This window comes from Benincasa hispida, chromosome 9, assembly GCF_009727055.1.
Source record: "Benincasa hispida cultivar B227 chromosome 9, ASM972705v1, whole genome shotgun sequence".
Taxonomy (NCBI): domain Eukaryota; kingdom Viridiplantae; phylum Streptophyta; class Magnoliopsida; order Cucurbitales; family Cucurbitaceae; genus Benincasa; species Benincasa hispida.
Window position 1 is genome coordinate 44,776,291 of NC_052357.1, and position 26,453 is coordinate 44,802,743.

The window sequence follows — 26,453 nt, forward strand, 5'->3', positions numbered from 1 at the left end:
TGTAGTTTCTGCAGCCGGAGTTAGTGTAGACCCTCAGAAGATGGAAGCCGTAGTAAATTGGAAAGACCCACCAATGCATCTGAAGTACATAATTTCTTAGGTCTAGCAAGTTACTATAGACGGTTTGTAGAAGGTTTCTTGAAGATAGACCTCCCGTTGAAGAATCTAACTAGGAAGGATGTAAGATTTGAATAGTCCTCTGATTGTGAATGGAGTTTTCAGGAGTTGAAGCGGAGATTAGTGTCTGTACCTATACTTACATTACCCACTCCAGGTAAAGAATTTGAGATATATTGTGATGCGTCCCGACAGGGACTAGGTTGTGTTTTGATGCAGGACGGGAAAGTGGTAGCTTATATCTCCCGACAGCTAAAAAAGCATGAATGCAACTATCTCACTCATGATCTGGAATTGGCGGTAGTGGTTTTAGCTCTAAAGCTTGGGAGACATTATTTGTTCGAAGAGCGCTGCCATATATTCAGTGATCATGAGAGTTTGAAGTATATCTTTGATCAGAAAGAGCTGAACTTGAGGCAAAGAAGATGGATCGAACTAATCAAAGATTATGATTGTACGATTGAATATCACTCTTAGCAAATGTAGTGGTTGATGCTCTAAGTAGGAAGTCGACAGGGTCCAGAGCTACTATTTGTTTAGTAAGAGGAATGTTGATTCAGGAGTTCTATTCCAAAGTTGTTCTAGCAGTCGGTCAAACAGGTGAATTAATAGCCTCATTCCAGGTACGACCTACCTTAATGGATGATATTGTACATGAACAATTGAAAGATCATAATCTCCAGAAGATAGCAAAAGAGGTAGGTAAAAGACCTGAACTGACTTCCAATTGGGAATAGATGTAACCGATAATGTAATTTTATGTAATCAATCTACCTATGTGTTAGTTGTATGTTAAATGTTGTGAAACCCTGTGGTTATGAATGTGAATACTCTGATGGTTTTGTTTATGTAAATGTTGATGGTTAAAAATTGTATGTGCATATCAAGGTTTCTATATAGTTATGAACGTAGGTTAGGCAGTAAATGCCAGCAAAATGGTTGGAAACTGCGGCAGTCATATTCCCTTTCAGATTAGGAGGGTAATCTAGGAGGGGGTGTGACCTAAGGACTAGATTGAAACAAAACTCAAATCTCAACGATAAACTTATAACATTTTGAAACTTGAAAACTAAATTAAAACAGAACTTAAAAATTAAGAACCAAATAGAAACCAACCTAAAACTTGGGGACCAAAAAGATATTTTCCCCTAAATTTTATGTCGAATCACAAGATTTACCTCCATGTCCATCATTGTTACCATTGAACAAAAATATTTTTTTATTATAAAAAACAATAAAATTGTGAGAAAATTGTCAGTTTTGACATCATCGAACTAAAAATTATCAGATGTTCACAGGAACAATATGAGGTCAATGCAACTCCGTTGTCTTTGTTCTCCCAATAAAAAAAAAAGGTAGTTTCGTTCCATTTAATTATTCAAAAGATTAGAAACTTAAGGTGGACTTAAATTAAAGCAACTAAAAGTGATGGTACAAAATCAGAAGCTTTTGAATAAAATAGCCAATAAAGAAACGTTCTAACTGGCATTTTGGCACTCTGCTGCGAAGGAGCTTTTAAAAGATTGAAGTGGTCATTTCATTAGATTCTGACTTCTATGCCTTCCTGAAATAAATGCTCTTTTACAGACTGAATAGGCACCTGCCATTCACAATATTGAGAGGCCAAAACTATTAAAATATTGTCATATAAATAGCAACTATAAGATATAAATAGATTGCTAAGGAAACTATAAGATATAAATAAAATGTTTTTTTTAAAAAAAAAAAACGATGAACTGGGATACAAAAGAAGCTCCTATTTGAATAATAATTACCCCAAAAAAAACAATTCAATCTATTAGCGATAAGACTATAATTAAAAAGGAGAAAACAACTTCCTCCCAAGTGATTGATAAAAGAAAATACGAATCACTAAAACAGCTAGTGTCATGCTTGTCCAAGAAGATTCTATATCTCATTTCATCTAAAAGGCTCCAAAAAAGGCCCAACCATGATTAACCCAAAAAATATTTTTGTCTATTTTGAAGGGGCACCAAAAGGGGAATGTTTGCAAATAGTTCATCACAATTTTATGATAAGGTAGGTTAGGTGGAGTGAAATTTGTTGCACTGCGAGTGATTTTGAAATTACTAAAATTATTTTTTTTAACGTTTGAAATCACTTCCAAACATGTATTTTAATCATTCGAAATCAATTTAATATTGAGATTTTACACTTCTAAACATAGTTTTCATACAATTGAAATCATTATAAACATATTTAAGAGTGATTTTGAAAATGACAAAAGTAGTTTAGATCATTTTTAAATCAATTCCGAACATGCTATTAGACGAGGAAGTTTAGGGAGTGAACTATGATTTTCCTAGAAACTGCTATAGTTGAATTAAACCTTATTAGAGCTTCTACCCTCATACAAAATGTAAAAAACATGGTGTCTAAATAGAAATACCTCCTTGCGATGAAAAATGCCAGCGGCAAGGGCAGCAGATGCATTCGTTTTGTTAAACACCTCAGAGAAATGGTCGGGAGATCCAGCGCCACTGCTGGCAATAACGGGGATGCTCACAGAATCTGATATCAGCTTTACAAGATCCGTATCAAATCCTTTTCCTTGACCTGTAAAACTTTACTTAGAAACCATGTAATAATTATAAATAACGTTATGCATGTTTTTTCGAAGAATTCAGAAATGATCTATATCTGTCTGTCCCAAGGCAGATTTCTACCAGCAGCTTTGATGTCTCCGTAAAAAAATAAATAAATAAAAGAGGATTACAAAAATAAAACCTCTTACACTGATAAGAGGGAAGGAAGATTGTGATTACAAGAGATGATTGATGAATTACACCAAAAAGAGCTAATTACATGATAAGTTCTACAATCTGAGTCGGGAATAGAGTGCTTTTATGAGCAAATCCAAGTGTTCTTTCCAAACGCTCCAAAGAAAAGCTCTGATGAAAAATTGCCTGCACTCGACTACCTCTCTAACAAGCTTCACGATCAATAAACAGAAAGAAATTAAGAAGAAAAGAACAAGTAATAATTAGAAATAACACCGATCTTCTTATTGAACTATTCCTTCTTAAACAGCCACAAGTTCCAGACGTATTCACACCCAAAAACAGAAGAAAAATAAATGAAATACTCAGAAAAACAAAATACTCAAACAATCCAGTTCTGGATTCGAGAGATGCTGGGAGATCCCTCCATGAAGATCGACTCTTCCCTTTTCTTCAGTAATTTTTCCTCCTCTCTTCATTCCAACCTTCTCCCCTTTTGTTCATCCTCTCGTGGTCCCTCCTCTAACGACCTCCTCCTCTATTTTGTTTGTTGAAACCGTGTATTCACCTCCCACTATCTCCTTAACCGCATTCAAGTGTGAGTTTCCCTTTTTGCCCCTCCTTTTATAAGTAAATATGATAGGAGGTTTTACATTACCGTTCCTCTCAAAGTACACCATATCCTCTCAAGGTGGAATGATGGAAATTGCTGTCTTATGTTTGGTGCTGATTCCCACGTAGCCTCATTATCTGGAAGACCCTTCCATTTTACTAACCATTCTTGTGTATTCAACTCTCCATTCCACCTTACTCTTGACACAACTTCAGGGGCAACTTGTAGCTTAAAATCTTCGGTGAGCATCGGTGGTAAGTGTTGCACCTGTTGAGATTTGCCCAATTTTTTCTCGAGTTGAGAGACATAAAACACATCTTGTATAGCTGCTTCAAGTGGTAGATTCAAACGGTATGATACTTCTCCTATCTTCTCGGACACTTGATAAGGACCAAAAAATCTAGGGGACAGCTTCTCACTTTTTCTTTTTGCCAATGAACGCTGTCGATAAGGCCGTAGTTTGAGGAAAACTTCTTCCCCTATCTCAAATTTCAATTCCCGCCTATGTTGGTCGGCTTGCTTCTTCATTATGTTTTGCATTATTACTAAATTCTCTTTGAGCGCGTTCAAGGCCAGGTCTCGGTCCTGTAAGAGCCTATCCAAACTGGCATTGGTTGACTTTGTTTCTCCATAGTGCACTAGAGGTGGGGGGTACTACCATAGATTGCTTGGAAGGGTATGGTTCTTATAGACACATGAAAGGTAGTGTTGTACCAATACTCCACCCAAGCCAGCCATTTATTCCACCTAGTGGGTTGTTAATTGCAGAAACACCTCAAATATGTCTCTAGGCAGTGATTTACTCGCTCGGTTTGGCCATCGGTTTGAGGATAGAAAGCCGTGCTTCTTCTCAACTTGGATCCCAAGGCTGTGAATATCTCCCTCCAGAAGTTACTCAAGAATATCTTATCCCTATCCGTGGTAATCGACTTAGGGATGCCATGAAGCTTGATGATTTCTTGAATAAAGATTTCAACCACCTGTTTAGCTGAAAAGGGGTGTTTCAATGGAATGAAATGCCCATATTTGCTTAACCTATCTACCACCACCAAAATGGAGTCGAAACCCCCTGCTCTCGGAAGTCCCTCAATGAAGTCCATCGTCCATTCTTCTAAAGTTAGTTCGGGAATGGGCAGTGGTTGCAGCAGTCCTGCAGGCATTAGAGACTCAGACATGTTCCGTTGGCACATGTCACAGCCTTCCACATATTTCTTTATATCGTTTTTCATTCCCGGCCAATACAACTCACCACTCATCCGTTTGTATGTTCTCAAAAACCCTGAGTGACCCCCAAGTATCGAATCATGAAATGTGTGTAGAAGGGATGGTATTAGAGTTGAATGTCTCGGAATTACCAACCTCCCTTTATAGAGTAGCTTGCCCTTTGTCCATTGGTAGTTAGGTTTGCCATCCGTGTTGTCTTTCAGCAAGGAGATGATCTGCTGTAGCTCCTCGTCCTCTTCCACCTCTCTAAGAATGAGCTCCACATCTACCACTGCTGAAGAGTACAAGCTGAGGAGTTCTGTGGGGAGTTGCACATGTGAGAGGGCATCAGCTGCCTTATTCATTAGTCCCGGCTAGTAAAGGATCTCAAAATCGTATCCTAGGAGCTTGGTTAACCAGCGCTGGAATTGTGGTTGCACTTCCCTCTGTTCTATTAGAAATTTCAATGCTTTTTCATCTGAGATGACCGTGAATCTACCCCCTAACAGATAATGTCTCCACCTTTGGACAGCTAATACCACTGCCATTAATTCCTTCTCATAGATTGACTTATTTTGTGCCCGTGGTGAAAGTTTTTGACTGAAGAAGGCGATTGGCTTGTCCCCTTGAGTTAGCAAAGCCCCCACTCTGGTCCCTGAGGCATCAGTTTCTATGATGAAAGGTTGATTGAAATCCGGCAATGCGAGAACAGGGCACAATATCATCTGCTGTTTCAAATCCTCAAAGGCTCGGGTGGCTGCTTCATCACAATTGAAACTATTTTTCTTGAGTAATCTCGTTAAAGGAGCTGCTCTGGTGCTGTACCCCTTAACAAAACGCGGTAATACCCTGTTAACCCCAAAAATCCTATCAATTTAGTCACATTTGTGGGGCACAGCCAGTTTACCATAGCTTGGATCTTCTCCCCATCTGCTTCAACCACCTGCTGTGAGATCCAATGCCCTAAGTATTGAATTCTCTCTTGGCAGAAAACACACTTCTTTTGATTGGCAAATAGTTGGTTATCCCTTAGCACACTAAATACTACCCCCAGGTGAGTCTTGTGGGATGAAATATCTGGACTATAAACCAAGATGTCATAAAAAAACACAAGTATAAAACGGCGTAAGAAAGGTCTAAAAACCTGATTCATGAGGGATTGGAATGTCGCGGGTGCATTAGTGAGCCCAAAAGGCATAACCAAGAACTCGTAGTGTCCTTCATGGGTCCTGAATGCTGTCTTCTCAATGTCTTCCTCCCTCATTCGGATTTGATGGTACCCAGACTTCAAATCGAGCTTAGAAAAGACCACAGCCCCGTGCAACTCATCAAGTAGTTCTTCGATTACAGGAATAGGGAACTTATCTACTATTGTAGCTTGGTTCAACCTCCGGTAGTCTACACAAAATCGCCATCCACCGTCTTTCTTTTTCACCAACAGTACTGGACTTGAGTAGGGACTTCGACTGGGCCGAATGAAGCCTGCTTGTAGTATTTCCTGGACTAACTTCTCTGTCTCTTCTTTCTATGCATAGCCATACTTATATGGTCGAACGTTGATTGGATTTATGCCCTCCTTGATGGTTATCCTGTGATCGACTGCTCTTCTAGGAGGAAGGGAGGTGGACAAGGAAAAGATATCTTGATTTTGGTCCAACAGCTCCTGGATCATGATGGGTAGCATGGATCGAACTTGGTCTTTCTCCCCCTTCTCTGTCCCTTCAGAATCCTCAATCTCAAGGTGCTGGAAGTCCATCAAGAATCCCAGATCTTCTTCATCCCACTGCTTACTCAATGTTTTAAAAGATACTTCAACTTTAGTGAGGGATGGATCCCCCCTCAACATGACCTGAGCTTCCCCTGACCAGAAAGCCATGGTTAAAGAGGGCCAATGAATACCCATGAATCCTATGGTACACAATCAGGGCATCCCAAGGACTACATTCATTCTCCCCAATTCCATTGCCAAGAAGTCAGCCTTCACTGTCAAGTTCGGTAGTTTGAGCTCTATCCCCTTACCTTCTATCTCGCTCCCATTTCCTATAACCACCCAAAATTTTTTTTGATGTTCCACCGGTAATCCAAGTTCCCTCACTGTATCATGATGTATAAAGTTGTGTGTAGCACCGGAGTCGATGAGTACTACCACCTCTTTTCCTCTGATTTCTCCCCTTAGCTTCATGGTTCCCTTCGCAGAAAACCCAAGTAGTGAGTTCAGTGATAGCTCTGCCTTCTCCCTCACCTCAATATTCTTTATTTCGGCCACTTCTTCCCCTTCTGCTATCTCTTCTTCCCCTATTTCTTCCTCCTCGTTGGTTATGAATAGCATCAGTTGCCTATTCTCCTTGAATTTACATCGATGCCCGGGTGCGTATTTTTCATTGCAACGAAAACAGAGTCCCTTATCCAGCCGGTCTCTGAACTCCGCGTCACTCAACCTCTTCAGAGGTGCCTCTTTTTTTATGGGAAAATTGGGTTTCGCCAGAATGGGTAATATCGGCTTCACCGGAATCGCGACTTGCTTCATGGAGGGTTTGTCCTGATTCCTACCTTGGGTTTTTTCGCCCAACTCCTTATTGTTCAGGCCCATTCTTTGGATCAGCCCAATTACTGCCCATTTCCTTTAATAATAACTTAAGGGCGATATTTCTATCATTAACCAACTGTGCTTCCTTCAAACATTCATCCAAGGATTTGGGATTTCGACTAATGACTTTAGCTTGTAGCTCCGATTCCAGTCCGTTCATAAATGCATCCCTCAAAACCTCCTCCGATAGGTCCGGCAAGGGTGCCGAATAATTGACAAACTTCTTCACATACTCTTGGTAAGAACCTTCCTGTCGAATTTTGAGCAGACGTGCACACAGACTCCCTTCTCCTACCTTCCGATAATGTTCAAACAACCTTCGCTTCAGTTCGTCCCAAGTAGTGATGGCCCTTCGGTTATTACTCCAGCGGGACCAGTCGACTTCATCGAGGGCAAAGCTGATCACTGCTACCTTAACTTTCTCGGCGTCGGAGAGATCGTGTATCTCAAAATAGTGCTCCGCGCGGTAAACCCATGACTCTGGATTCCAGTCCGTTCATAAATGCATCCCTCAAAACCTCCCCCGATAGGTCCGACAAGGGTGCCAAATAATTGACAAACTTCTTCACATACTCTTGGTAAGAACCTTCCTGTCGGATTTTGAGCAGACGTGCACACAGACTCCCTTCTCCTACCTTCCGATAATGTTCAAACAACCTTCGCTTCAGTTCGTCCCAAGTAGTGATGGCCCTTCGGTTATTACTCCAGCAGAACCAGTCGACTTCATCGAGGGCAAAGCTGATCACTGCTACCTTAACTTTCTCGGTGTCGGAGAGATCGTGTATCTCAAAGTAGTGCTCCGCGCGGTAAACCCATGACTCTGGATTGTCTCCTGTAAACAGAGGGATTTCGAGTCGCTTGTACTTACCTCTATCCGAGCTTCCAACAACAGAGATTTGAGAGGACTCTGCTTCCTCTATCTTTCCTTTCGCCTTAAGGGTGCTCCCCTCGGTTAACGTCGACTCCTCTTTCTTTCGAGCTACATTGCTCTCCCGAACTTCCTCAGTGAGCTTCTCGAGGTTTTTGCACAAGCCCATCAACAGGTCTTTTAGCCCCACCATCTCCTTCTCCGTGCTGTCCACCTTCTCTTCCAATTGTTTCTGTGTCATGGCACGCGTTTTCCCCAGGATTGCGGCTCTAATACCACTATTGTTAGGAACCTGCACTCGACTACCTCTCTAACAAGCTTCACGATCAATAAACAGAAAGAAATTAAGAAGAAAAGAACAGGTAATAATAAGAAATAACACCGATCTTCTTATTGAACTATTCCTTCTTAAACAGCCACAAGTTCCAGACGTATTCACACCCAAAAACAGAAGAAAAATAATGAAATACTCAGAAAAACAAGAATCAAACAACCCAGCTCTGGATTCGAGAGATGCTGGGAGATCCCTCCATGAAGATCGACTCTTCCCTTTTCTTCAGTAATTTTTCCTCCTCTCTTCGTTCTAGCCTTCTCCCCTTTTGTTCATCCTCTCGTGGTCCCTCCTCCAATGACCTCCTCCTCTATTTTGTTTGTTGAAACCGTGTATTCACCTCCCACTATCTCCTTAACTGCATTCAAGTGTGAGTTTCCCTTTTTGCCCTTCTTTTTATAAGTAAATACGATAGGAGGTTTTACAGATAAGTTCTACAATCTAAGTCGGGAATGGAGTGTTTTTATGAGCAAATCCAAGTGTTCTTTCCAAACGCTCCAAAGAAAAGCGCTGATGAAAAATTGCCAAAGAATCTTCTTGTTCCTCTCGAATGGATATATAGTTGTTTGGTACAATAGAGGGTGGAGGATTCAAACCACAGACCTTATTTTCAAACTTTTTACTCCTAGTCCATACAAACAGGTTCTATAACTATGACTGAGTGGAGGCCAGGCCTCCTGTTAACTTCCTCACTGGACATTCCTTGAAGGGATCTCTATCCACCCAACCCTTGTAGTTCTTGCAACATGTAGGAAGTTTTTCATTCTACAAAACGAGGGAAAAGGCTAATATGATATTTCCATGCTCGGAGATGATGATTATACAATTTTTATTGGAAGAAACTGTCATCCTTACCATCACAATCTATGCAGTTCAGCAGTATTTCTCCAGCTCCAAGCTCCTCCACTGCTTTTGCAAGCTCATAAGCTCCAATAGGTCGACCTTCTCGACCTCCATTAACCTATTGAGAAGAAAGCAAATTTGGTTAAATTAATTAAAAATAAAAATTATGTAAAACAATAAAAATAAAACTAGATGCAAGCCCAAACAGTTGGGAGTTTCAAAAACAACATTTTTTTAATCAAGTCTTAAACTTCTCGTAAAAATAATGAAAATTTTGTTTTCCTTAAAAAAAAAAAAAAAAAGCACACAAAGAAGCGAATCCATAAAGAAAGAGTATACACAATAACACATTCCCAGAGAATTTTCTTCAACTACGAGAATTCTCCTACCAATCTTCTATCCTATTTTTTAAAAAAGAAATGAAACTTTTCATTGATGGAACAGAAGGTGATAGATTCTCGAGATACAAATCTTCTATTCCAAAAGGCTCTGGATGAATGAATTCTGCAGCTGCACCAACTTTACTACTCCAAACAATCTCCTTCCACAAATTCATAGAGAATTCATAAAGAAAGAACAAGTGCTCCTGGGTCCCTGACATTCACTATCCTTTTATAAAACAAGCAGCACCAGTTTGGATGAAGGCCAATCCTAGGTCATTCTTCTGTATACGCCAGACATATCAGTCGAGGTATAATGTCCAAGGAAGAACCACACTTCACTGCTACACCTTCAAGAAAAAGATTTCTAGACCCATCTTTTGATTCAAAATCCATGGATTTATAAGAGAAATTCTCACTTCTATATGAAGACCCGTTGTCCTCTGAGTTCTACTAGATTTTAATCCTTGGTTCTACTTCTACCATGGTCATTTTTGGTAGAAAGTTCTGCAGAGCTCATCATCTCATGCTAATCAGTGTCTATAAAGGATTTTGAGAAGGAAGGCTTCCAGCTATTATGCTTCCATCCCACATCTCACGACTCACATATAAGACTATCCTGACAATAGGTTGTCCTGGCCATGGTTTGCATTTTTTCTTCAAGCCAATCATCTTCCCAAAATATTAATCATCTCCAGAGCCATCTTGAATCAATGAGTGACATCAGAGCATTTACTCATTCCATAGTTGAAAGCAGGATGACTGGCTAATGGAAGGGCTTATTGGTTGGAATTGAAAGGCAAAGAGAGAATGGTTGGTAGCTGCGCCTTCAAGCCTCTTTTGCGGCATTTATGGAAAGATAGAAACGCTAGAGCATTCGAGATTAGTCTTTATGCTTTAATTTCTAGTGTAACTAGCCATAAAAACTAATCTTCAAATGCTCTTGCATCTCTTTCTCTGAATGCCACAAAAGAGCCCGTAAGGCACAACTGCCAACCACCCTCGTTTCAGTTTCTTTATGCTTTAACTTCTTTTGTATGTACGACCTTACATGAACATGATCTGATCTATGAGTTGTACAACTGTCTCCTTGAGTTCTAAAAATTTCTTTTATAATTATGTACAAAATCCATCCTCTTGGTCAATCGCCTACATTAAAAATTCTTTTGTAACTATAATTTATTGATGATCGTTAATGATTGGTTGGCCTTCTTATGGAGTAGTTTTTAGGCAGGTTCTCTCTACCCACCCCTAGATTGTATTCTCTTCCTTGTTTTGAATTATATTCCTTTTGCCGTTTCTTATCCCAAGAACAGATGAAAGAAAAAAAAATCCATTCGTGGTTGAGAGCTAGAATCATTTGGAGTTCACTTTAGGCCACTTATTGGAGAACCTTCTCGTCCTCACTCCAATATTTTTTGACAATTTAAAAGAAAAAAGACAACCGGATCTCCTTTTCTTTCTCTACTTAAACTCTTGACAGAAGTATTATTCAGGAGAGATTTGGGGAAGAAAAAACCAACCGAGACTTTTCTACACTTCCAAAGGATTTGTTTGGGTACATATATATAAAATCACAAAGTATTGTTCTGGTAGCTCATGTTCTCAAATTTTAACTAGGAGTATATAATGGCAGCTTGTTGAAAAGAAAGTTGCGTTGAGACAATTTTAGAGCAGAATAGATGTGTGAGAGAAGGAAGAGTACTTACTGTACACTGATACCATGCATATTCTTCTCCATTAGGACCTGAAATCAACAAAAGTCCACATTTATAAATTCAATGTGTGTCAGCAGGAAACTTCCTTTTGGGTGGGGGATAGAACCCTCAAACATACACCCGTACCAGACAAGCCGATTTTTTCTTTTGAAACGGAAACAAGACTTTTCATTGAAATAATGAATGAGTCCAGTGCTCAAAGTACATAAGAGGTAACAAAAATAAAAACTTCAAACTTAATACAAGGCTAGAGCCAAATTACAAAATAGAGACTAAAGCTCTAGAGAATAACCAAAAGCAATCCAGTTGAATAAACACTAGCTCACTTGTTCCCAAGCATATCATATCACACAGTCATCAAGAGAACAAGAAAACATTGCAACGGCAGGACTAACACAGTCACACTTAATGTACGCCTATAACCTACAGGGATGAGAGGGATTTTGAGGAAACAATAGAAATGAAGCCTTTTTACCTGGGTTTGTTACTCGTATGACTTTGAACTCTACATCATCGGGACTTTTAAGGTACACTCTACGAGGATCGATACTTACCACAACAGCCTGCAATATAGAATTTGGACAAACTCACTGAGATTGGAATTATTTTTTTATTTCTAAGAACAAATATTAAACATCATTGTACACTAAATTAATAAACTGTTTCATATTATACAATCGTTTTCTGTGAGCCATTCAACCAGACAGCTATAAATTGTAGATGTGGCCAATTAGACATTGACAGAGTTTTTTAAAAAAAGAGAGGAAAAGTGTACGGATAATTTATTACATATTCCCATCACCAGAAGCATGAACAAGGATGTCATCTGAACAGAAAAATGTAAAGAAAAAAATGTAAATTACAGAGTTTGGACAGACATAGCATCGATGCATTGGAGTTAACAAGCTCAAAATAACTCTATAGTATCAAAACCATCATGGATTGGCCTAGTGGTAGTGAGAATATCAAAAAGAGGCCAAAGGCTAAGGGCCACGGGTTCAATCCATGGTGGCCATTTACATAGGGTTTAATATCCTACGGGTTTTCTTGACACCCAAATGTTAGGATTAGACGGGTAATCCCGTGAGATTAGTTGAGGTACACATAAGCTAGGCTGAACACTCACGGATATTAAAAAAAAATCTGTAGTATCGGATGTGAGATAATCATACAATACTCTATTGCATCTTGATATCTGATAAAAGTTTTTTTGCTTTTCAATATAAAGCCAATTGCTTGAAATAGTAACCTGCTAAAGATGACCCCTATCTAATTACTAAAAATGGAAAAAGAAAAAGTTGTTATAAAAACCAGGTGACAATGAAAAGCAGACACGGATTATAAACAAGTCTTCTGGAATCTGGACCTCATAATTCAATGACAGGATTAAATACATAAAGGATGAGAACCGTTGAAAATAAGTATTTTAGCCCAAAGGGCTTTTTTGTAATTTAGCCTTACCCTAGGGTTTCCTACTTGTCTATTTATTTGAATAGTCTTTCTTGTATTCTTGTATTCAGATCATCAGAAAATAATAAAAAGTATTCTAGTATCGTGGTCTTTTCTCCGTGTTCTAAGGTTTTCCACGTAAACGTTGTGTTCTTCTTCCCACTTTTTCATCATGGTGCCAGAGCATGGTGATGAAACCCTAGCCGTCATTGACGAGAATCAACCACTGGAGTCACATCCTTCACCATCTAACAGCACTGCCTCGGCAGGAATTAGCGGCGCCATCCCTGTCGATGTAGCCGACTGTAGAGCGGTATCTTTAGATCGCACTCCCACAGCTTCTTAAGCTAGCGTCTTCCTCAGCTGTAGTCGAGACCAACCCAAATCTACAGCCGGTACAACTTCTTCAGCCGCGTGGCCAACTAGATGTAGTCGCCCATCCTTGACCGGTTTGGGAAGCCATCAGATGCGGTCGACCAGCTAACAGGATGTCTTCACTCAACATGCCGCCACCGGTCACGATCAGATCCTAATCGGAGCCGTCTCTGATCAGCTCCACGCCGCAGCTGATCGATCGGGCACCCACCTATTCAACAGTTTCTTAGCCGCGCACCTCACGGTTTGATTCTAGTGGCCTCAAGCGACAGCACCAGCACCAATCAACAGGGTGTTTTTAAGCGTGGAGAGTCTTGCCTATTCTAAGAATTTGGCAAATTCTCTCCCTGCTTTGCCTATGACGAACCTTTTGTTTGGATCAATGGGAAATTCTGTAGGGTTTATCATTGGAGAGAAGCTGAACAGCCAAAATTACTTCTCGTGGTCCCAATCGATCAAGATGGCTCTTGAGGGACATCATAAATTTGGATATCTAACAGGTGAAATCCCAAAACCTAGACCTGGTGATCCTCAAGAACGCATCTGGAAGGGAGAGGACTCATTGCTTCGATCTATGTTAGTAAATAGCATGGAACCACAGATTGGAAAACCGTTACTTTATGCTGCAACCGCTCGGGATATCTGGGATGCGGTACAGAAGTTGTACTTAAAGAGAGAATGCTTCTCACTTGTATGTGTTCCAATCTGTGGTTCCATGTTATTCACTAACATAGACTGAAGCAATGAGTCCTCTCCCTTCCAGATGTGTTCTTGAGGATCACTAGGCCTAGATTTTAGTATTTCACCCGTTAGATACCCAAATTTATGACGTCCCTCGAGAGCCATCTTGATTGATTGGGACCACGAGAAGTAATTTTGGCCGTTCAGCTTCTTTCCAGTGATAAACCCTGCAGAATTTTCCATTGATCCAGACAAAAGGTTTGTTGTAGGTAAAGCAGGGAAAGAATTTACCGGATTCTCAGACTACATCGGTAGGTTGGCAGAGTCATCTGAGTGGCCTGGTACAGATTGAGTATTTGTGGTTGTGCCAAGAACCGCTCCGAGAGCTGCAATCTGTTGTTGAAGATGGGTGAACTGTCGTTAGACCTCTATTGGAGATAAACCCATGGAACCTATAGTGCCCTAACTTCTTGGAACAGGCTGCTGTCCAAGGTACGGGAAGGAAGACTCTCCACGCTTGAAAACACCCTGCTGATCGGTGCTGGTGTCGCCGCTCGAGGCCACCGGAATCAAACCATGAGGTGCACAGCTGCCGCTTGACGCAGCTAAGAAACTATTGAACAAGTGGGCACCAGATCGATCAACTGTAGTGTGGAGGGCGTGCGATCTATCAAGCGCGACATGGAGCTAATTGGAGATGGCTCCGACGGCTGGTTGATTCTCATTAGATTTACCGCTTGAACCTGAGCCTATCTTGAGTATTAACGACACGGTTCTTCCTACCAAACAAGTCGTATAGATAACATACTATAGGAAGAATCTCATGAAGGAAATAGTGCCACTTGTTGCTGCTCCGACTCCGGTCCATGAATCTGACCTAGCATCAGCTCCAAGTACTTGTATCCCTACTTCTAATGATATTGGTACTTGTTATGAGAATGATATGTGTAATGTGGGTAAAAGTGAAGAAATTATCGACAGTTGTACCAAGGACACCATGTGCGATGCATATGAATGTGTTGAAAATAATGGTGTTGAGGAAACGACTCCAAAAAGTGATACTGTTACAAGGAAGGATGAATGTGTGAAAGATACCTCAGAAGATAAAACTCTTGAGCAAAATACTGAATGTGGTGAAGGGTCAGAGGAGATAAAAAGTCATGATGCCTCTCTCGATCTTCTCATTGCCTTAAGGAAAGGTACTAGATTCTGCATGAAGTATCCTATGCATAGTTCCATGTCTTACAGTAATTTGTCTTCTGAATTCAAAGCCCTTACTACAAGCCTGGATACAGTAACGATACCAAACAGTATACAGATGGCAATGGAGATTCCTGAGTGAAAAGCTGCAGTTATGGAGGAAATGAGAGCCCTTGAAAAGAACAACACTTGGGATCTAGCTCACTCCCTGAAGGACACAAGACAGTTGGATGCAAGTGGGTGTTCACCGTAAAATACAAGTTTGATGGAACAATTGACAGATACAAGACTAAACTGGTTGCCAAAGGCTTTACCCAAACCTTTGGAATAGACTACTCAAAGATCTTCTCTCCAGTAGCAAAACTAAATACCGTCTGGGTTCTTTTGTCAGTGGCTGTGAATAAAGACTAGCCCCTTCATCAGCTTGATGTAAAAAATGCATTTCTTAATGGTGAGTTAAAAGAAGAAGTCTACATGCGTCCTCCCCCGAGTTTTGAAAGTCAATTTAATCACTGAGTTTGTAGACTGAGGAAGTCACTGTATGGGTTGAAACAATCTCCAAGGGCTTGATTTGACAGATTCACCACCTTCGTGAAGTCCCAAGGGTACAATCAAGGGCACTCATATCACAATCTATTCACAAAGAGGTCTGTATCAGGGAAGATCGCGATTCTCATTGTTTATGTGGATGACATTGTCCTGTCTGGTGATGATGTCACATAAATTATCAGACTCAAAGAGAGAATGGCTGAGGAGTTCGAGAATAAAGACTTTGGGAAATTGAGATATTTTCTTGGAATGGAGGTTGCTCGGTCAAAAGAAGATATTTCAGTTTCTCAACGAAAATACACACTTGACTTATTTAAAGAGACAGGTATGACTAGATGTAAGCCTATTGACACTCTTGTGGAATTCAATGCGAAACTTAGTAATGTGGATAACAGAGTTCCAGTTAATAAAGAAAGATATCAATGTCTTGTTGGGAAATTAATTTACTTATCTCATACTAGATCTGACATATCCTACGCAGTCAATGTAGTTAGCCAATTCATGCAAGCTCCTCACAAAGAACATAAGACGGCTGTGGAGCGCATCTTGAGATTTTTGAAAACAACTCCTGATAAGAGCTTGCTGTTCAGAAAGTCTGACAAACGATGCATTGAAGCTTACACCGATTCTAACTGGACAGCTTTCTGTTTGTCTAGGGTAATCTGGTTACTTGGGGAAGTAAGAAACAAGGGGTGGTAGCCAGAAGCAACGCTGAAGCTGAGTACAGGGCTATGAGTTTAGGGATATGTAAAGAAATCGGATTAAAGAAAGTTTTATCAGATCTCCATCAAGACAGTGATCTCCCGATGAAGCTCTTCTGTGATAATAAGGCAGCAATAAGCATCACAAATAACCCTGTTCAGCATGACAAAACAAAACACGTGGAGATTGATAGACACTTCATCAAGGAAAGGCTGGATAGTGGCAACATATGCATTCTCTACATTCTTTCCAATCAGCAAGTCGCGGATGTCTTCACAAAAGGATTATTCAGACATAGCTTTGATTATTGTGTTAGCAAGTTGGGTCTTGTTGATATCTATGTCCCAACTTGAGGGGGAGTGTTGAAAATAAGTATTTTAGCCCTAAAGGCTTTTTTGTAATTTAGCCTTACCCTAGAGTTTCCTACTTGTCAATTTATTTGAACAGTCTTTCTTGTATTCAGATCATCAAAAAATAATAAAAAGTATTCTAGTATTGTGGTTTTTTCTCCCTATTCTAGGGTTTTTCATGTAAACGTTGTGTTCTTCTTCTTCCTACTTTTTCATCAAGAACTATAGCTTGTGTAATTGATATTAGTCACCTGGTTTCCATAAACCTTAGAAATCTGCTCCAAGCTGCTCTTTCCTGTCTTTACCTGATAGTTGACAGTTCAAGAACCATATAAGTGAAACAACCATGGACACAAGCTAAATAAAACAGATGATTGATATAAAACTTACGCCAGTTCTTAAATATTCTTCGGCAGCATAAACTGCATCACTTCCGATAGATATTTTATCAGCTCCAGATCTAAAATATTCTGAAGCAACTTCCAAGCTAGAATAGTGTCTGACAAGGATTTGCATAACAAATTGTTTGTGAAGAAGATCAAAGCAGCATAGCTGCATAACATACTTGATACAACCTGTAAAGTTGAACAAAGTATTTGAAAACAATTAAGTACCAAAGTAATACACAGAGCACACCTGCCATTAGCATCCTTAAAATCTCTAATCCCGCCCCCAACAGTCAGTGGTACAAAAACGTTTTCTGAAGTGTATCTCAGCACCTATGAAGGGTATCGAGGAGGATTAAGATTAGACAAAGAACTGAAATGAAAGTTATATATACGGCAACATTACAGTGGAAAATAACTGCAACTAAAATTTAACAACCTGCAACATTGGCAAGTCTCCGAGAGGGAAGTCACGGAAACCAGTTATATTCAAAAAACTGACCTGCATTTGACATCATAAAGGCATCAAGCAGATGAATAGCTGAATAACATCACTTTAGAAATAGTTACCACCAGAAGGATGAAAGTTTATAGAATAAAAGGTGAGACGTACCTCATCAGCACCATCCTTGTAGTACTGTCCAGCAAGCTCTACCGGCTTGCCAAGGTTCCTCACCTAAACATTAAATAATATTGTCATTCCCTCCTTGCAAATTGAAAGAATATGGATCATTACACCAATCAGCCTCCCAGAGTCATTAAAAGTTGGCATTTCAACCACGGAACCTAAAATAAACTGCTACTTTAATTTTTTTCAAAAATAAAAAAATTGGTTATGAACAGTGGTGGATTCAAAGATTTTGTTTAATCGAAGGGCCGTTAAGGAAGGAAAAATCTAGAAAAATAAATGTAAAGAGTGGGGCATAAACTTGGGTTTAGAGGGGCCTTAAAGCCAGATTTACCATTGGACTAGCTACTGATATTGGTACTATGTCAATTACATATATAAATATATATAATATAAGGAGTTTGAGCCTATATTAAATCTGCCCCTGGTTATGAATTAAGGTTCTATACAAATTTGTTATTAGAAAAAACAACTATATTTACAAGCAAATTATCACATAAATGGTAAAACCAGTACATAGAAAAAGCTGTCACAAATTATAACTTGTAAGATGGCAGATATTTAGCTGGTATTAGGATTTTCTTTGAACCTTTTTAAAAAGAAAAAAAAAATAGAAATCACGAGGTTTTGTTAGAATGAAAGAGCAAGACATGGCAAAACAAGGCAGAAAAGCATTCTCAAAAGATAAACGATCTCCTTAAAGAAAGCCATGACCTTTCTAATTTCATTGATGGAATGAAATTACACAAAAAAAAAAATGATGTAATCCCATCCAAATGAAGTTACAAAAAACTTCTCCAATTGAATCTAAGAGAGGTTAAAGAGTAACTGCTGAAAGTAAATTTCTATGTTTACAACTTTACACCAATAGGAAGCCAAGAAGATAACTTGCTCGATGAAAGCCATAACCTATTAAAAAAACCTACTGCAATTAAATTCCACCTGTAATTACTCTCAGATGTAATCGAGGCCCATAAGGACATGCCGAAGTGTAAATGTTTCACACCTCAAAAGATCCTCTTTCAATCTTTAAAGACTACAACTATACCAAAATATGCTGAAAAGAGTAAACTTAAAACTTCCTATAACTGAAAACATTAAACGCACTCCAAGATGGGACAATTGGTTTAAAAAAATAGCGTACAGAAATAACTTCTTTTTTTTCTTTTACAATTGTGACTACTCAAACCAACTGAAACATATACCTTGGCTCTAATTACTAACTGAATGAAAATGTTTAATGTGGCTAGAGAAACTAGTATACCTCATTCTCTTCTGTCTGCTCCCTTACATCGTATTGGTCCCCTTTGGTAACGACAAGGTCCCCTTGGTCATTTGTCCGCACATCAAGACAAGCAATTACCTAAGAGAATTAAAAGGATTTGGTGACAATCTCCTCTATCACATTTATGGAGGACAACAGGATTGACATAAAACCAAAAGTTGTATAAGAAAATCAAGAGCTTTCTGCTAGGACTATTACACTTAGCTGCCGTGGGATAAGTATATAAAAATGAAAAAAATATATACTAAAATTATGGTATTATATTGTTACTTTTGAGTGATCATTACCCTTTTTGCAAGCCTTGATGCCTTTCCCTCAGTAGGCTTCTGTCGTAAATGAACATTTTAAATTGTTAGTTGACCTAAAAGAAACATGACGTAAGTTGATATATGATGCAATGTTCACATCCAAGGATGAAAGTTAACATACCTTGGTCACAGTCGACTTTGGAAACAAGAATCTTCTTAGGACAGACAGACCTACATCTGATAATTATACACATATGCCATTAACCATCAAAATATGGGCAACGATTTTGAAAATTTATTATACAAAAAGTAATGACAGAGTCAAAGAGCACAGGGAGATTGGAATAAATCAACTGCTGTCAAACACATGAAATAATGTAACAACGACATAGTTTACACCACTATGCTTAAGCAGTAAAGCGTGGCAGTGTGGGTAGAAGATACATTTTTATGTCATACATTGCTGAATTTTAGAGGAAATCCGCATATTCTCCAAAATCATATGAAAAATTTGAAGGTAGGAAGAAACTGTCCATCTAAATTCTAAAAAACGAGTACAAGCAAACATATCTTACCTCCACTTTTTTCTGGGTGGAATTGAACTGCATGAACATTTCCCCTTCTAACTGAAGCTATAAACCTGTCACCATAGCTGCAAGTAGAAGAAATCCAGTCCTTGTTCTTGTCTGACTGCAATATGAGAAAAGAATTAGATTACTACCCCATATACAAAATGTTGAGAGAAAAGGAAAATCAAAGATCATGTAGAAAAAAATTATTTCCAACGAGACAGTATCTTACTGGCATAGCACGGTAAGAGTGAACAAAGTAGACATGACGGTTAGAAATTTCATCCAATATCTCAGAGTCCTCTGAGATTTCCAAAGCATTCCACCCAATATGGGGTACCCTAAAACCATTGGAAGAGTCAAAACGTCCAACCACACCAGGTATTAAGCCAAGACCTTTTACTGAAACACATAACAAGATAAATTTAGTAGTCTTTACCATAAGAACAGGGATTTTGAAATAATCATTTAATTCAATATTAAGAAAAGACCCTTCCAGTAAGTGGTGTCCAAATGTTTCTTTGGTAAAATGCCCTCATTGTCGTATTATGGGAATTTTGAAGGGAGTGGAATAGAAGGACAAGTGTCAAGGGATTTGAAGTATCTTGACTTAATCATTTATGTTACTTCATATCGGTGCAACCTCTCAAAAGAATTCAAAGATCATTCCTCCTTTCTTATTCATGCCAATTGAAGTAGTTTTTGCTAAACTCCCTCTATCTCTTCTTTTGTAACCTCTTATCCTCTTCGATGAAATTTTTACTGCCTTCATTTCAGAAAAAGAGAGAACAAATATAATAAACACATGAAAACATCAGTTTCAAACCTGGTCCATTCTCATCGCTTGACTCAAAGAGTAGTTGAAGCCCAAGACAAATGCCTAAAAACGGGCGATCATTCTCTATGTAAGTGCAAAGTGCTTCAGCCATGCTGCAAACACATCGCACACGCTCCAGATGTTAAATACTGCTTAAAACTATTGATTTGCACCATTCAACCCATTCTGATTACTTCGTTTCGATGCTAAAAAGCTTATGCACACGTGTGTATTAAAAATAAAAGAGGAAAAAAATTAGTTACCCTTTACTGTTTAGCACATCCATGGCAGGAGCAAATGCCCCAACTCCAGGAAATATTAGGCATTTTGCATTTAGAATGTCTTCTGGAGTTTGCACCTAAAAATCAGTTTTCATATGTCAAGTCGTTGCCAGATGGTACAATATATATATATCCTCATAAGAAATGGTATGAGGCATATTAACTACTCAATGACTAAACTAGCGATTACGACACTGAAATACAATATTATGGAATCAGTGTAAGATTGTCAAAAAATCATAAATCTTGATCAAATGCTATTCATCAATCCTTCGAGTTACTACTATAAGATAACAAAAACAATATTCTTCGTTTAGAAGCATAAACTACTGCAAGTTCATAACTCTCTCAGCATCCTATTACAGCGCGAAATCCATACAAAGCCAAAAAGCAGAAAACAGGATATGAAAAGAGAATCTCACATCTTTGATGTCAAAGCCAAGGTAACGAATTGCATTTCTCACACTACGAACATTACCAGCCCCGTAATCCAGCAAAGTCACAACTAGAATAAAAAGCACAGTAAAATTACGAAGGAGAGCGTGTGAAATGAGCAACAACTTCATGAGCAGAGAGAGAGCGAGAGAGTACCTGAGTCACCACCAAATGAGGCACGAACTGCCAACTTACCGGAGGACTTGACTTTGATATGACGACTTTTGTAATGATTGTTGCGACGACAAATGAGAGAGCTGGTATGAGACGACGATGAAAGTGATCGAAATACAGTCTTAGAAGAAGAGGAAGAAGAAAAAACAGCGATGGAGAACGACGGCGCTTCCATTACAATCTCTGAAACTACACTGCCGGCCGGAACACTAGCGGTGAAGTGTGGACGGAGATTGGAGCTTTGAATTGGCAATTGCTCCAAGAAGAAAGCTCCGGTAGCGGCGTTCGACTGAAATGGCGAAACTTCTGTGGGTGATTAACATTAACAAAGAAATTTAATAAAAATTAAATTCTAAATAAGGATTAAAAAGTAAGTTCGTTTTCCTTTTTTTCTTTTTTTTTTTTTTTTGTAATTTTATTTAGAATCAAATTTTCTAATCTTACATCAATTTTAAAATAAAACAAAAGAAAAAGTTTTTTGACCCAAGAAAAAAAAGCTACTAAAGAAAAATTGATTTACATTATTTTATTTAAGTAATAGTTAATCTTCTAGTTATTAGAGGAATAATTATAAACAGTGAAGGTTCGTCGATTTTATTATTATATTATTATTATTAATAAATTTGACCTTAACAATTTGTTATTTAAACAAATTGTACCGCTTAGTTTAAAACTAATAGTAATAACGAATTTGGCACAAGCTACCTTAAATTTTAAAATGAAACAAAAAAATTCTTTATATTATTTCATCACCAATATTTTTCTTATTAGAATAATAAAGATAAATCATTGATGATGCTTGGAATCCTCTATCTAAGATAGGAGGCCTTTGGGTGGGTGGGTGGGAATCACCTGGGTCAGTTTGCCTTGTTGGCACAAATCTCATTCCTTGTTCTCGTGAGGTTAAAATCCTGACAATTTATTTTGGTCCGAAAAGTATTGTCCAAATCCTTCGTTTGAATCTCTTGAGGAAATTTAATTGTTTAAAGGTGATCAACTTACTAAATAACATTATAGATAATGTCACTGAGGTCTCTTTCTTTATTGAGGAGGCAAAAACTTGGGGTAATATTTTAGGGACTATCTTTTTTTCTTATGTTCATCGATGTCATAATAGTCTAGATCATGCTCTTGCGTCAAAAGCTCTAGAGGAGCATGAGTCCTCCTATCTTACTTCTCCCTATTCTGAGTGGTTTTCGATGCTTGTGACTCATGATGAAGTCTTCTAGTTGTTGTTTTTTTAGTACTAGTTATTTGTTTTGTTGTTGTTGCTTGTGTTGTCCTAAAAAATAATAACATTAATAATTATAAATACAAAAAGTTAGGGGTGTTCACGGTTCGGTTTGGGACTCAAAACGAATCGTAAATTTTTAAAATTGTATTTTCTGAAACTGAATCGAACTGCATATAAGCGGTTGGATTCGGTTCGATTTCAATATATATAATATATATATATATATATATATATATATATATATTATATATATAATATATATTTAATTTTTTATGCTTTTGCATAATTTCTAAATTACATGTGCTTTGGTTCGGTTCGGTCTTACCATTTTTTTAGTTTTTATTTGCTTTTGTCATATTTTAATTATATATATATATATATATAATATATATATATATATATATATATATAATATTTATCAGAAAAGTAGTTCAGTCCGATTTCAAATTGGTTTCAAATTTGAAAATGAATCGAATCGCAATAATTCGGTATGAAAAAATATCAAATTGAACCGAACCACATTAATTCGATTTAGCATTCAGTTCAGTTTTAGCGGTTTCAATGAACACCTCTATAAAAAGTTTTTCAATTTCATTGTTATGTTATTTATTAATTGTGAATTTCATCTTGTCAATTCAATTTAAAATTAATTTTCTAAATAAACTCAAAATAGATATATAATGAATGTTAAAATAAAATCTTAAAAAATTACTACAAAATGCTTACTTAGTTGTCTCATTATAGGTTATAATATACAATTGAATTTTACCGCGAATATCTTATTCTTTGTCACTGGCCCACTTACATGTATGTATACAAGTTGAACCATGCTCAGTTCGACTCAGTTACACTAGTTATATTAATGAATTTGATCTTACCAATTTAATTTAAATCTATTATTTTTAAGCCAACCGAAATTAAATACTAATGAATTTGATTTAAGTTACAAAAATTTAAAATAAACACAGGAAAATACTGCAAAAAGTTTTTATATTGTTTTTAAAATTTGTTTTTAATACATTCTATTTTATATTAATAAATTTTATCGATGTTATTCTTATCCGAAGAACAATGATAAATAGAGAATATTGTTCCATTTTATTGTTAGGTTATGCATTATATTAATGTCTTTCATCTTACCAATTTAATTCTTTTTTTTTTTTTTTTTTAAAAGGTTATTGAAGATTATTGATTAATGGTTGTTTTGAAATTAATTTATTTTTTTTTTTTTTTTTTTGGTTGCAACATTGTGAAGGATCCCTGTTGGAGTTGCAACAAGATTCCTCCAAGAACTTGTTCTTCTGAATTTCGTTCAGCCGGTTGGTGTTGTATCGAGAATAGAAATGAAGTCTCATCCTTAGTTTCGAGCAACCATATCCTTCACATTAGGAAGAAGCAAACCTTCCGTTGGTGATTTCTGAGGATGGAAATGGACGATCTCCTAGAGGACGAAAGAAACTCCGATCGTCTGAAGATGAAAACGCAACCAGAATTGGCTTCGATCACAGATTGATTCTTTAATTTATGGTCTATTCAGTCATTGTCTGATCGGTAAACTGATGTCATCTCGCACCATAGCCCCCGAGATAATAAAAAATGTCTTTATAAATGTTTGGAGAACCAAACTCTGTTTCAGCGTCAGAAATCTGGGGAAGAACCTCTATTTTTTCAAATTTGACTTACGAAGAGATAAAGAAATGGTCTTTCGACTTGAACCTTGGCTAATGGACAACTCATTACTTGCTCTTGAGGAACCTAAAGCAAAGGTCAAACTTTCACAATTATCGTTCGAAAAAGCTGCTTTGTGGGCTCATTTTTTTGATATACCTCTCGGTTTCCAAAACAAATTTATGGCAAAAAAAGCTAGGAAATACTCTGGGCGAATTTTTGGAAGTGGACTATGACCAGAAAGACTTTTGTTGGGGAGAAAACTTAAGAATGAAAATTTTGATGGATATAACTAAACCTCTGAGAAGGGAATTTGGATCGAACCAGGAGAAAATCAGGAAAGTTTATGGATTCAAATAAAATATGAGAGGCTTCCAGATTTTTGTTATGGTTGCGATAGAATAGGCCATGTTATCAAATAGTGCAAATTTTTTGCTGATGGAACCAACGCATAGACATGAATTTACTAATATGGGAGTTGGTTAAGGTTTCAAGGTAATATCCAAAGACGTAGGAGGAAAAACTCCCCTACAATCTGAAGGTCATTTGTCTAATAACAAAAATTTGAGAAATTGGAAAAGAAAATCTAGATCTGAAATGCTAATTTCTTCAAACTCTTAAGCATTCAAGTTAAATAGCCAAAGAAAAGACAAAAGGGAAGTCTTCATTACCTCCAATAACAGATAGTTTTCAACATTTATTTGCAGAGTTTGCTATGAAACTCTGCCAGCAACCATGAAAATCATATGTTGGAATGCTCGAGGTTTGGGGAATCCTATAGCATTCCGAGCTGTCTGACGTAGGACGTCATCGAATACTTTTTCTGTCAGAAACAAAGTGTGGTAAAGATTGTACTAGTAAGATTAAAAGGATGGGTAACTTCTTTGGTTGCTTGACTGTGAAAAGTGATGGAAGGATTCAATTGAGTTGGAAGTAACCTCTTACTCCCAACGTTATGTGGACTCGTTAATTAGGTGGAATGGCCATTTAATTAAATTTACAGGGCTTTATAGTCACGTAGAAAATCACTAGAAATATTTTACATGGTAACTTCTTCGAACCCTCCACAATGCAAACAACTTACCTTGGTTAATAGGAGGAGATATAAATGAATTGTTGGAATTAGTGTCTTCAATCTTTTTGTAATCTCGTAGTTTGTAAACTTTGTATAAATATATTATTGTTAATAAAATAAGTGTTATTTTATAAGCATATACTCAATCCAATAAACTAAGATCCGAGGTTATTTAATATAATTTAAATAAGTATGTAGAGACATACAAGTAGATCTTGTTTAAATAATAACCTAAACGGTCTGTAATAGATGGATAAAGTTGGGTACCTTATCCTAGTGATACTATGGATACGACCCACTTTGTCGGTGTCAGAAGTGTTGTAAAGTGCTACAAATGATCTGATCCTGATCATTCATATGGAGACATATGAGTGGGATATCCTATACAAAGAGTTTGTATAAGACCGAACCACGAAATGGTTAGTCTCTTTATATAATACCGTTAATAATAGAGACTTACATTTCACTAGGATGACCATAGGTGATATGACCTGAATCCTTAGTGAGTTGTGAACTCTTGCTCATGAAGGCGATCCTTTGATTTGCATGGGTGAAAGTGGTCAGATTGCCAACTTAACAAACCTACCATTTTGGGATTCGTCTGACTGGGGAGCTGGGAACACAACTACACAAGACGGAATTCACTCCTTCCCCGATGCATGGGCAAGTAAATAAATTGCTCGGTTGATTCCGGGTAACATAATGGCCACACCCTCTCTTGAGCCAAGAGGGACTTGGTCATAGTTAGACTATGACTTATTAGAGGGATCAATGGTACTTAAGGGGCTGTAACTACAAGGGCAAAACGGTAATTTTGGCCCAGCTATACTTACAAGCAATTTATGAAGGCTCATTGCACTATTGACTGGTCATATTCAATGGACATATAAATTTATCTGTATTGCGAATAGTGCAACTGTCGGTCTTTAGTGGAGTGACCAACAGT

At 37.8% G+C, this 26,453-nt stretch overlaps 1 protein-coding gene across 3 annotated transcripts; it reads right to left on the reverse strand.

The window, feature by feature from the left end:
* Positions 1-1,357: 1,357 nt before the first annotated feature.
* LOC120085814 (imidazole glycerol phosphate synthase hisHF, chloroplastic) lies at positions 1,358-21,865 on the reverse strand. Of its 3 annotated transcripts, none has more exons than XM_039042014.1 (19): positions 21,513-21,864; positions 21,344-21,426; positions 20,904-20,998; positions 20,650-20,753; positions 20,056-20,225; positions 19,830-19,944; positions 19,436-19,491; positions 19,294-19,329; positions 18,986-19,084; positions 17,707-17,769; positions 17,533-17,595; positions 17,344-17,426; positions 17,098-17,206; positions 16,959-17,012; positions 11,877-11,964; positions 11,393-11,430; positions 9,316-9,421; positions 2,528-2,694; positions 1,358-1,717 (listed from the first exon to the last, which is right to left on the reverse strand). In XM_039042014.1, exons 1-19 carry the CDS (start codon positions 21,703-21,705, stop codon positions 1,658-1,660), a joined length of 1,782 nt encoding a protein of 593 aa, XP_038897942.1. In that variant the 5' UTR covers positions 21,706-21,864; the 3' UTR covers positions 1,358-1,657. The 3 variants fall into 3 exon arrangements, 2 of the variants coding, with proteins under 2 accessions (XP_038897942.1, XP_038897941.1); XM_039042013.1 differs by having other exon boundaries at positions 19,294-19,332; XR_005484036.1 differs by lacking the exon at positions 1,358-1,717 and adding an exon at positions 2,944-9,225 and having other exon boundaries at positions 2,558-2,694; positions 19,294-19,332; positions 21,513-21,865.
* Positions 21,866-26,453: the final 4,588 nt, after the last annotated feature.